The sequence below is a fragment of the Microcebus murinus genome, chromosome 6 (genome assembly GCF_040939455.1).
Source record: "Microcebus murinus isolate Inina chromosome 6, M.murinus_Inina_mat1.0, whole genome shotgun sequence".
Lineage (NCBI taxonomy): Eukaryota > Metazoa > Chordata > Mammalia > Primates > Cheirogaleidae > Microcebus > Microcebus murinus.
The window spans coordinates 2871528-2883712 of NC_134109.1; the positions used below are offsets into that span (position 1 = coordinate 2871528).

Consider the following 12185-nt stretch of genomic DNA (forward strand, 5'->3'; position numbering starts at 1 on the left):
TTAAGAAAAGAAAAGCCTACTTCCCAGGATTTCTGGCAGGTTTGAAAGATATTAATATTATACATGGTGAATGCTCAGCACTAGGTCTAGCACAAAGTGCCAGTAAATGGGCACTGTTACTATTATTGTTGGAGGTGCCAGCTAAGTAGGAGGACAGCTGCTAATGGTACAATCCTTTCCTTTTTTTTTTCTTTTTTTAATTTTTTAATTTTTTTTGAGTCGGGGTCTCACTGTGTTCAGGCTGGTGTTGAACCCTTGAGCTGCAGCTGTCCTCCACCTCGGCCTCCCAGAAAGATAGGATTACAGGTGTGAGCCACTGCACTGGCCTAGACTGTACAATCCTTGATGGTTGAAATTGGGTTCTGGGGTTTTGATTTTCCAAGGATAGTTGATTCCCCACGGGTAGGATCTTGGTTGTCAAGTGGGGCCCAGAGTCCATGAGCTTTGATTGGCCTTGTGTGAAATAAGCAAGATGCAGACCAGACTGAGGCACACGCAAACATTGCCCCTCCCTTCCTGTCCATCACCTCCCCTCATTCTCCTTTGGGAATAACACTGCCCAGCTTACCTTGAGGGAGGGAGAGAGGTGGCTTACCAGGTTGTGCCTGTCCTGAAAGAGGCCGGGGGCCCCTCATGGGCAGTGTAATATAATAGGTTGTTGGAGTCATCCCTGGGTTTAGATTCTGATCTCCAGCAAGGTAGTGGGGATCTCTTGAACCTATTCTCCATCTGTAAAACTGGGATGATATCTCATTCACTTGGATGGCATAAATGGTTTTTCCTTGTTTCTGTTGGATGAAAGGAGGATTGGGAAAGAATTTTTTGAGGTGAAATTGACAAGTTGTCTTATGAGGTTTACTTTTCATCTGGTGAGATAAGTAGTTGGGATGAATTTTCATGAAAAAAATTATTCTGTGGGTTTTGTGTATTTTCCATGTAGATCTGATTTTTATAAATTTTGTTGTAATACACATCTCTTGGGAGTGTTTTGTGATACTCATCTCTTGGGGGCATTTTCTTGTGGAGGAAACAATGTAGTTTTTCATAGGCATGACTTATATTGGTTGTCCACACATGTAGATATGCAAGGGAAGGTCTTGGTTTTGCCTGCTGTCCTGGAAGTCTGTCCTGTTGGCTTCTATTTTTCACTTAAAAGTGGCATGATTTGTTCTTAATTATATGATACCTCAATTATATCCCAATCAAATGCCTTGGACTTAATTATTTTTATTTTATTTTATTTTTTTAACTTGGACATTGACTTGGAATTAATTATTTTTAACAAAATAGTGTCAGCTTAAATTTTCAGGGATCCCATTGGTATTTATGGAGTCCTCTTAAAATATCTTCAAAGTGTATTATAAGTCCATTTTATGGTCAGCTACCCTTAATATCTGGCACTTGATTATGTGTTCTTTTGTCCATTTTGTTTCATAGTTCTCCTTTGTGGCTTAATTTCATTTTGTTTCTACAATTTTAAAAGTATGGTGGGAGGGGGCTTCCCAACTTTTTAAGTGCCTAAAATTATTGTAAGGTACAGAAATGAAAACAAGAGGGAGGAAATTAGATTTGAGAAAATGGTATGTCAAGCTTTGTGCTAGACATGTTATAGACCTTTTCTTTTAATATTAAGTAAACAGTGTAACTAAATAACTGCTGAGGCTATGGGGCTGAGAATCAAGAAACTTGGATTTCAGACTTGGTTTTTTTACTAATAATGTTTATTAACCTTGACAAATTACTTCCTTCTCTGGGCTTCTGCTTCCTCATCTATAAAATAGGGAAAGAGTGTTAGTTAGATTAGGTTCTAATCTGACTCTAAGATTTTATAACTGATTTTTTTCTTTTATAGAAACAGGGTCTTGCTCCGTCACCCAGGCTGGAGTGCAGTGGTGTGAGCATAACTCACTAACTTCAAACTCCTAGGCTCAAATGATCTACCTTAGCCTCCCATAGCTATTTTTACATTTTTTTTTGTAGAGATGGGGGTCTTCATATGTTGCCCAGGCTGTTCTCAAACTCCTGGCCTCAAGCAGTCCTCAGGCTCCCAAAGCACTGGGGTAATAGGTGTGAGTCCCTGTACCCAGCCAGATTGATCTTTTTGATAGTTTAAGTTTGAAATTCTCAGCATATCTCTTTTAATTAAATACTTTCAAAAGGATTAAGAACAAGTGGTCACTTGCTTGCTAACTCAAATTACAAAAAGATATTTTTTTTTGTTTTTCCCCAAACAACTTTAGTGGCTATTAAAAAAATATTGAGACATCTATATAATGTAGTCTCAAACATGCAGTTTGAAATGTATATTTTCTTTTAATAGGACTAGTGTGAATGTTACTTTAGGGTATAAAATATTTTATTTTTGTACCAAAATATGGATCCCTGTAGGGACAGCCTGAGTACTGAGGTGGTAATAACATATTATTTTTTGAGACCGAAGAGAGAGAAAACTATTTTGTGGCAGTGTAGGAAGATGATAAGACAAAAGGAAAGATGATCAGCCAACCTCAGCCCCATCTTCTCTCCTCTTCTGTGTGGAAACAGCCAGAGCTTTCAGCTTGTTGGAGTGGGGACTTCCCTGGGTTTGTTGAACAGAGGAGCCGAGGCTCTCCACCTGGTGGGGTGGTGGGAAAGGAGGGGTGTTGTTTCTGCTTCTCATGCCTACCTCATGAAGTTGCGAGAACTGAAGCCATGATTCTTGCTCACCTTTTCTCTCTGCCTCTGCCTCCTTGTTTTTGTTCTAAGCCCTCTGTATCTGTTGGCAGGTAGAGGACTATTGAGGCATTGTGGTTTAATGGAATAAGGGCAGGCTTAGGAGCCACTCAGACTTGTGTTCACATCTGAATGCTGCTACTGGTAACTGGTGCCTGGGATGAGTACTGAGCCTTTTTAACACCTCAGGTTTCTTTTTGTGAAATGATAGTACTTGTAAGTAGTTAAGTTCATTTTGGTTGCAAGTAGCAGAAACTGACTCTTGTTTTCTAACCTCTTAGAAAAGAAGGGATTTATTGGAAGGATACTGGAGGGATAGCTGAACAACTGATCTTCAGATAGGGAAGGAACAGGTCCAGCTCTGGGTTCCCTGGCAGCAGGCTTGGTATACCTCCTCCCTAAGGCACAACCTCTTTTTCTCACAGTCCACATCCACTTCATCAGCAAATCTTGTCAGAGCTACCTTCGTGGTATACTTAGCATTTATTCTTCGCTCTCTCTAGGGTTCTCACTCTCTCCTGCATTGTTATAGTAGCTTTCTGAGAGGTCTTCCTATTTCTGTGCTCACTCCTCCCCCCCAAGCTGTTCCTTTTCCCCCAATCCTCCTCCCCCTGCATTGTAGCAGACCAGATAGTCTGTTCTTAACAAAGCAGCTAGAGGGAGCCTGTAAATCCATATGGCAAATGTGCCACCTCTTAGCTTAAAGCCCTCCAATCTCCTGCTGAGAAAAAGCCTAATCAGTAGCTTATCTCTTATCTCCTGTTCTTCTCCCATTGATTTTTCTGCTTCTTTAAGCTGGATCCTTATTGATTCTCAGTCTTGGCAGGCATTCATTCTGCCTCAGGACCTTTGTGCTTGTTCCCTTTGTCTGAGTGCTCTTCCTTCAAGCTGTCTGTTTTCCTGGCTCACTCATCTCCTTCAGTGAGGCTTTTTCTAACCACCTTGTTAAAACTAAAATTGCACCATTCCCAGTCTTTTTGCTTGCTTTATTTTTCTCCAAACTATATGTCACCATCCACTGTACCATATGTTTTACCTATTTAATTTGTCTCTTTCCTCAACTATAATAAAAACTCCACAAGGGCAGAAACCCTGTCTGTTTTGTCAGTGTTCAATCTCCAGGGCCTGGCTCTTAGTAGGCACTCAGTAAATACTTGTGGAGTGAAGAACATTCTTCATCAAGTGTCTTCCTTAGTTTAGTCAGCAATGGCAAGAAGGATGTGCCATGTTAAATAAGCATGACCCCTGGGAACTTGCCCAAGCATGAGTCTCAGAGAGGAGGGGAAAGAATTGTCTTTTTTTTTTTTTTTGAAACAATGTCTCCCTCTGTTCCCAGTGCTAGAGTGCAGTGGCATCATTATAGCTCACTGTGACCTCCAACTTCTGGGCTCAAGTGATCCTCCTGCCTCAGACTTTTGAGTAGCTGGGACTATAGGTGTGCACCGCTACATCCAGCTAATTTTTTTTTTATTATTTTATTTTATTTTTTTTTTGAGACAGAGTCTCACTTTGTTGCCCAGGCTAGAGTGAGTGCCGTGGTGTCAGCCTAGCTCACAGCAACCTCAAATTCCTGGGCTCAAGCAATCCTTCTGCCTCAGCCTCCCTAGTAGCTGGGACTAGAGGCACGCGCCACCATGCCCAGCTAATTTTTTCTATATATGTTAGTTTGCCGATTAATTTCTTTCTATTTATAGTAGAGATGGGGTCTCTCTCTTGCTCAGGCGGTTTCGAACTCCTGACCTTGAGCAATCCACCTGCCTCGGCCTCCCAGAGTGCTAGGATTACAGGCGTGAGCCACCAAGCCGGGCCAAGAATTGTCATTTGAAGGCCATCCAAGTCTATGTCTCTGAGGTTACCATCAGCACTAAATCAATTGGTATGTGATTACTTAGTGGAAATTCATACACCAGTTGCTTTCTAGAATAAGAAAATGTTCGTTCTTCCCCCTTTATGAAAGCACCTAGCTACCTGACAATATTAGAAATTCAGTCATTCTCCATAATATAAGGTTGTTGTTTGGAAGTGTAGAAATTATGGTCATATGGTAACATGAAAGCTCATTTGCAGCCTGGTGTTTTAATAAATAAATAACAAATAATTCAAATTGTATTAATACATGGCTTTTTATAAGGGCTCTTCTGGTATCTGAGCAGACCCAACCCTCAGGACCTAGGCCTGGTTTATAAAAGAGGTGAAATCATAGAGTGGGAAGACATTGAAGTTTTCATTTTTCATTTAATTTCTTTAAGCAGGAAATTTTTTGCCTGAAGGCATTGTGGGCTTTGAGTATATTTATCTTTGGATTTCATAAGGAATATCTACTATAATTTGCTCTTTTATATTCATGCTTATAATGTTTTATTTTTCAAAGGTATATGTATATTATATGTATGAAGAGAGTTCTTTCATTATAAAAAAAATAGTTTGACCTTACATTCCTATCTGATAACTTTTGGATAAAGATGATTTTCTATAGTTTCATCAAGGTGAAGAACTTGAATGTTTGGATTTTTTCAAGTGTTCATAAATCTTAGCACTGTTTTGTTCCTTAACTATTCAAGTGGAAACTTAAGCTTTGGGTCAGACATTCTTGGATTAGAGTGTCATGTGTGGCACTTAGTCATGTGACTTTGGGCAGTCCAATCTGTCTGCCACAACAGGGTCATCCTAGAACCCAGCTCCATAGGCTTTTTAGGAGTAAAAAAAAGGGAGGGTCATCTTCAAACATAATAAGCATTAAATTAAATTAATGGCTATTTTTATTGTTAATAGATGGCAAACATCCTTTGATGTTAAGTATCCTGTTATAAATTTCATTCTGATTTTAAGTATCTAAAATATGCAATGCAAGCGGAATTAAAACAAATTTATAACTCTGTATGTACCTTACTTTGAACAAGTAAATAATTTTCATAAGCATAAAATACGAACAAGGCATTTATTGTGAAAACTTATTTTAAAGCTTTTAGGTTTTACTTTTTAAAGTTGATAATCAAAGTTAACTCTTTTTAAAAAATAAGGTTTATGTGGAGATTGGTAAATTTATGTTTAGTCTTCATTTTGATAGTGATTTCTAGATCCCACTTATAGTTGTTATTGAGCAGTGCTAACACTGAACTTTTTCTTCTGTGGAACTCAACTAATTAGATGAAACTTCATCCACCATATCACTCTGCTGTAACAACGGTGGTCTGTCTTGTTTCATTAGGACATCTTATCATGGTTCATGTCATTAGTGCCTGAATTTAGATTCCACAGGCCTAAGGGACTTCTATTTAAGTATTTTCCCTTTGTAAGTGGCACAGATAATCTCTAGGCACTGGTACTTTTGTTTTCTGCACTTCACTTTTGCTTAATTTTCTAAACATGAGAAACATTTCGAGAACAGTAACTCGGAGCATTATAAGCAAAACTCAAAGTAACATTATGGTTTTCAAGAGCTGGCTCAAATCTGAAAGAGAAAATGGACAGACATTTCTAAAAAGATAAGGGCACAATTGGATTTACTTTTCCTTTGTAAATTGTATTCTGATTTTTTATCATTGGATGAATAATACTTACTATGGTGTATTATAAATATGATCATATAAAAGTATTCTTCATGAACATTGTTTTGCTAATTATCTTTGCCTTCTTAAGCCCCAGTTGCTCCTGGCACAAGGATTAATACTGAACTTTTGGTATTTACAGACATGAAAAAATAGGATTTATACAATAATAAATGTTTATTGCCCAAGAAAAGGAAAAATATATGCAGGGGAATAATGTTTTATTTAAAGTTGTTTCCACTGAAAAAAATATTTTGCTGTTTATATAAGTTGAATAATTGTCATAGGTGGATTTTTAAAAAAAATAACTTTATTGATATATAATTCATAAACCATAAAATTCACCCTTTCAAAGTGTACAATTCAGTGGTTTTTAGTATATTCACAGAGTTGTGGAGCTATCACTACTACCTAATTTTAGAATATTTTCATCACTCCAGAAAGAAACTCTGTGCCCATTTTCATTCACTCCCTCTCTCTCTTCCCCCAGCTCCTGGCAACCACTAATCCATTAATACTTTGTTTCTGTGCATTTGCCTGTTCATTTAGGTGTCATCATGTAATACGTGACCTTGCGCCTGGTATAATGTTTCCATGGTTCATCCATGTTGTAGCTTTTGCTTCATTGTTTTTTATGGTCAAGTAACACTCCCTTGCATGGGTATACTACATTTTGTTTAGCCGTTTATCAATTTGGATTGTTCCTACTTTTTGACTATTATAAATAATGCTGCTATAAACATTTGTGTACAAGTTTTATGTAAACATATATTTTTAATTCTTTTGGGTGTATAACTAGTAGTGGATAACTAGTGGGTGTATAACTAGTAGTGGATAGGCATGTTTTAAAAATACATAGGAAAATATTTTCTTGAATTTTACAGTGCATTATGTAGAAGGAGGAACTTTTATTCTAAGAATTGTTGGTACACCTAATTTAAATTTTTGAAAGGTCAAGAAAAATTGACTAAACCATTTATATAGTTTTAGTCGAATAATCTTTATAGTTTATTAATTAGGGGAAAAAAGCCATGATTCTTTGTGCTGGTTCCCCTGAAAAATGATTAGTAAAAGGTGAAAGATTTGTTCCTTCTAAAGAGAGCATGCCTCTGTATAATGATTAGAAGAAAAAAGTTCTCACTTTTTTGGTATTTTATAGTTTTAAATATAAATACTAGATAAAACTTGGCTAATTGGAAAGTTTTAAAATCATAAGACACTATATTATAATTAGGGAGGCATTTATTAAAACTTTTGCTGCCTTCTTTATTTTGAAGCAGTTTAGAGTAGTGGTTCTGAGCATAGACTTTGGGGTCAATCATACCAGTGTTAAATGCTGGCTGTGGTATTTATTAGTTCAGTGACCTTGGACCAGTTTGTTTAACCTCTCTCATCCTTGTTTCCCTAATCTGCAAATTGAAGAATAGTACCTATCTTACAAAGATGGCATGAGAATTGAGAATGTGTAAAGTGTATATCATGTGTCTAATAATAAGCACTGATAAATGGTATAGGGAATGTTTTTTTCTTCCTAGTGCAGTGAATTTTCATTTAGGTTTTTTTTCTTTTTTCATTTAGGTTTATGAGTAGTATCTTTCAAATATTTTGGACCATGTACCCCACTAAGAAACACCGTTTTCTTCTTCCTGATCATTTTCTAAACAAAACAAAATGATCCAGAAAAAGAAAGACCTTTTACAAGGTGACCCAGTTCTTACACACACATATACCCACACACATATGTATTATATATATGAAGTCAAACTGTCAGGAGAAAATACCATGTGCAGTGTACTGTTTTGTTTTTTTACAGCAGTTTTAGATATGCAGAAAGTACAGAGTCCCACATACATTTCACCACCACCACCCCCAGCCCACTACAGTTCCTCCTATTATTAGCACCTTGCATCAGTATGGTATATTTGTTATAATCGATGGACCATTATTGATAGGTTTTTGTTGAGTAAAGTCCATGGTTTACATTAAGATTTATGCTTTGTGTTGTATAATTTTGTGGGTTTGAGCAAATGTATAATGATGTATATGTACCATGCTAGTATCACACAGGATAGTTTCACTGCCCTAAAAATCCCCTGTGCTTCACCTGTTCAACTCTCCTTCCCTTCCTTGCCAATGGCAGCCATTGATCCTTTACTGTCTCCATTGTTTTGCTTTTCCAGAATCTCTCTATATGGTATACATAGCATACTGTACATAGCATACAGTGTGTAGCCTTTTCAGACTAGTTTCTTTCAGTTATTGCTAACTGCATTTAAGGTTGTTCTATGTCTTTATGTGGCTTGATAGCTCATTTTTTAATTGTTGAATAATATCTCATTGTCTGGGTGTACCACAGTTTGTTTATTCCTCTACTGAAGGACATCTTGATATGTCCAAGTTTTAGCATTATGAACAAAGCTGCCATAAACATTCATGTGCAGGTTTTTGTCTGGACGTAAGTATTCAGTTCCTTTAAGTAAATGCCAAGGAGCTCAATTGCTGGATCATATGGTAACATATGTTTAGTTTTGTAAGAAACTGCCAAACTGTCTTCCAAAGTGGCTGTACTATTTTACATTCCCACGAGCAAGTTCCTGTTGCTCCACATCCTCATCAGTGTTTGGTATTGTCAGTATTTTGAATTCTGGCCATTGTGATAGCTGTGTAGTAGTATGTCATTTTAATTTGCAATTCCCTAATGACCAAAGATATTGAACATCTTTTCATGTACCTATTTGCCATCCGCATGTCATCTTTGGTGAGTTGTCTGTTCAGATCATTTGCTCATTTGAAAAATTGGGATTTTCTTCTTATTACTGAGTTTTAAGAGTTCTTGGTGTATTTAGGATACATGTCCTTTATCGAATATATATTTTGGAAATATTTTCTCCCTGTCTGTGGCTTGTCTTTTCATTCTCTTAATACTATTTTATATTGTTCTGCTCTATACCATTAAAAAACAAAACTTGTTCTGAAGCACTAATTGATTTCACAACCCACTAGTAGGTCATAGCCTGTGGTTTGAAAGTCAGTGTTTGTTCTGCTTCCATAATATTCACATGAACAACATCAGTGTAAAGCAACCATCATTTCAGGCAGTGATTTCCAACATTGATGGACAGTGGTGTCAAAATCGATACTGCCGTTTTTTCTATTCTAGAGTATTCTCTAAGTTTCAGTAGGTAGATTAAATCTGGGCAGCTTTATCACCTCTGTATCCTGTAGTCATGGCACATCTAGGCATTATGAAAAGCTTCATGAATTTTACATTTCTACATGTTCCCTCAAAATGCATATGCTTTTAAATACTGAAGGGTCTAAGTAAATAAAGAGAAGTTAAGGTGTCTGTTTTGTATTCCCAGGAGTAATGTATAGCCAGATCTCACCAGTTCAAATTGCTGAGAGGGAATTTTTATATGATGGAATATATTTTTTTTAAATGTTAAATTATTAAAGCAGGTAAAACAGTGATAAACTAAACTGAACTGAGATAGTTATTGAAAATCTAATTTAATGGCTATTTAATAACTTTGAGTAGATGCTACTCAAATTTTTAAATATATCTTTTTTTTTTTTTTTTTTAAACCCGAAGCCAGCAGATTAAATATATCTGTCCACTCAAGGGTTATATATGTATCTGTCTCTACAGTCTATTTCTCATTCATTTAGCAAAAAATTTTCATTGCTCTCCTAAGATAAATTCTATTTATTTTCCAAAATAGTACAAGTTCCAGTTATGGAAATTGAACTTTATATGATCTCACTAAACTATACCTTTATTTTCTTTGGAATTCTTTTTCCCACAAATTTGCAGCAGGGGGAAACTTACCCCATTACCCTGCAGTGCCACCTTGTGGAAAGAGGGAAGATTTTAGCAAAGGACATCTGTTGAATTCTGCCAAATACCACATACGTGTTCAAGGCTCCTGACTTTCACACTAACAGTTTTTCAAGATTATTTTTCTTCTATCTGATGTGGACTTAGTGATGAGAGGGGTAAAGTGTTGGCTTTTTTTTCCATAGAGACCTTGAGGATAAGAAGACAGGCAAGTACCTACCCGTCATGATTCAAAAAACCTATAAAAAGACATTTTATACATAATTGGGGGAGTTATTGAGTGCCTCCTATGTGCACTGCTTCAGGCATTACTGATAACAGCAGTGAACCTAACCCAGTCTCTTGCTCTCAGAGAGCTTATGTTCTAGTGTCAGGAGACAGAGCATAAACAAATAAATATGTAACATAGATAAGTGTTAAACAGAAAAATAAAGCAGGATAGGAGGGCAGACAGTGATATATCAGTGCTATTTTAGATAGATTGGTTAGGGAAATCAAACTATGAGATGCCTTAGTAGGCAAAGGAGTAAGGAATAAGGAACAAAAAAAGACTTTGAAGAACTGAGGGAAACAGGGCACTCTACTGGTTAGTAGTGAACTGTAGGAATAGCACTTAGTGGAGGTACTAAAAAATTTTTTCTTTACTAATTTGAAATTTTGATTTATAAAGCATGATCTGGGAAACTATTAGATCTTGAAAAGCATAGGCTATGAAGTCATTCTGGAAAATATTTACCATTGCAATTATAAAATAGTCCATAAATAATAAATATATATTCTAGTCATTTCTGGTAAAACTGTTATAGCTTTAGTTTTGGACTTGTTTGATCGTGATCCAGAAATTAACTATTTTATTCCAAATGTTATAGATTCTGGGCTATTTAGTATGCAAAAGCTCCTAGTTTTTTATAAATTCTTTTTATGGTTATTGAGCAGAGATTACTGTTGTTTAATTTCTTTTTTTAGAAAAATTTTCTTAGAAATTTGTTTATGGAAGAGGGATAATGCTTAATTTATTTTTATTTTTTAGAGATGAGTGTCTCCCTATCTTTCCCAGGCTGGTTTTGTTTTGTTTTGTTGAGACAGTATCGCTCTGTTGTCTGGGCTAGAGTGCTGTGGCATCAGCCTTCCTCACAGCAACCTGGGCTCAAGTGATCCTCCTGCCACAGCCTCCCTAGTGGCTGGGACTACAGGTGTTCACCATGCCGGACTAATTTTTTGTTTCTATTTTTAGTTGCCTGGCTAATTTTTTCTATTTTTAGTAGAGACGGGGGTCTCACTCTTGCTCAGGCTAGTCTCAAACTTCTGAGCTCAGGCGATCCTCCTGCCTTTGCTTCCCAGAATGCTAGGATTACAGGCATGCCAGGCTGGTCTTAAACTCCTGGCTTCAAGTGATCTCCTGTCTCAACTTCCCAGCTAGCTGGGACTATCGGTGTGCACCACTGAACCCAGCTAATGCTTATTTATTGAATAGACCAGATGTATTTTACTTCAATTATATGAATATTTATTTTCTCAATTCTAGGGTATGGCAGGGGTTCTGTGTCATTTCACTGGAAGAGCATAGAGTCTAGTAAGGGAAGGGAGATGTGGTAATGCTCATTGAAGTGATGTAATAAAGATATGTGTGAAGAGTTCCTGGATCACAAAGGAAGGAGCATGTAGCCTCCCTGGTGAGAGGAGGTGATAATGGGTGGTTTTGTAGAGATGGTAGCTATGAGCTGGGTTTTGAAGGGTAAATAAGAGTTTACAGGCAAACAGGAGGGGTACTTGAGGAGAGGGACAGCTGCCAGAGAGAACAGTATTGGAGCTGAGGGAGTGAGGTTCAGTGCTTGACGGGAGTAGGACCTGGAAGGCTAGAAGTTTGTAGTTTATCCTGTTTCTCAGTGTATTCTGTGGCAATCCAAGCCCCATGAGATTCTCTGGGGGGAAAAAAGTTAAGAGATTCACATGGACGTTACAACATTAGACTCTACGAAATACTTGGTAATGAAACCTGTTTTCAGTTTGTAAACCAGAGAAAATGTTTTGGGAAGCGCTATGGTTAGGCAGTGGGGAGCTCCTGAATATTTTAAGCAAGGGAAGGA

The 12185-nt window shown here is 37.1% G+C and overlaps 1 protein-coding gene across 2 annotated transcripts in view; it reads left to right on the plus strand.

The window, feature by feature from the left end:
* The window catches only part of PPP1R13B (protein phosphatase 1 regulatory subunit 13B), a 78774-nt gene that overhangs the window by 17463 nt on the left and 49126 nt on the right, over positions 1-12185 (plus strand). Inside the window, exon 1 of one of the 2 annotated variants that reach the window (XM_012746380.3) lies at positions 4424-12084. The exons of the other annotated variant lie outside the window; for it this stretch is intronic. Coding sequence (XP_012601834.1) covers positions 12049-12084 — 36 coding nt within the window. The 5' untranslated portion in view covers positions 4424-12048. Of the gene's footprint in view, positions 1-4423; positions 12085-12185 lie in introns of those variants that run through there. 2 annotated transcript variants of the gene reach the window in all.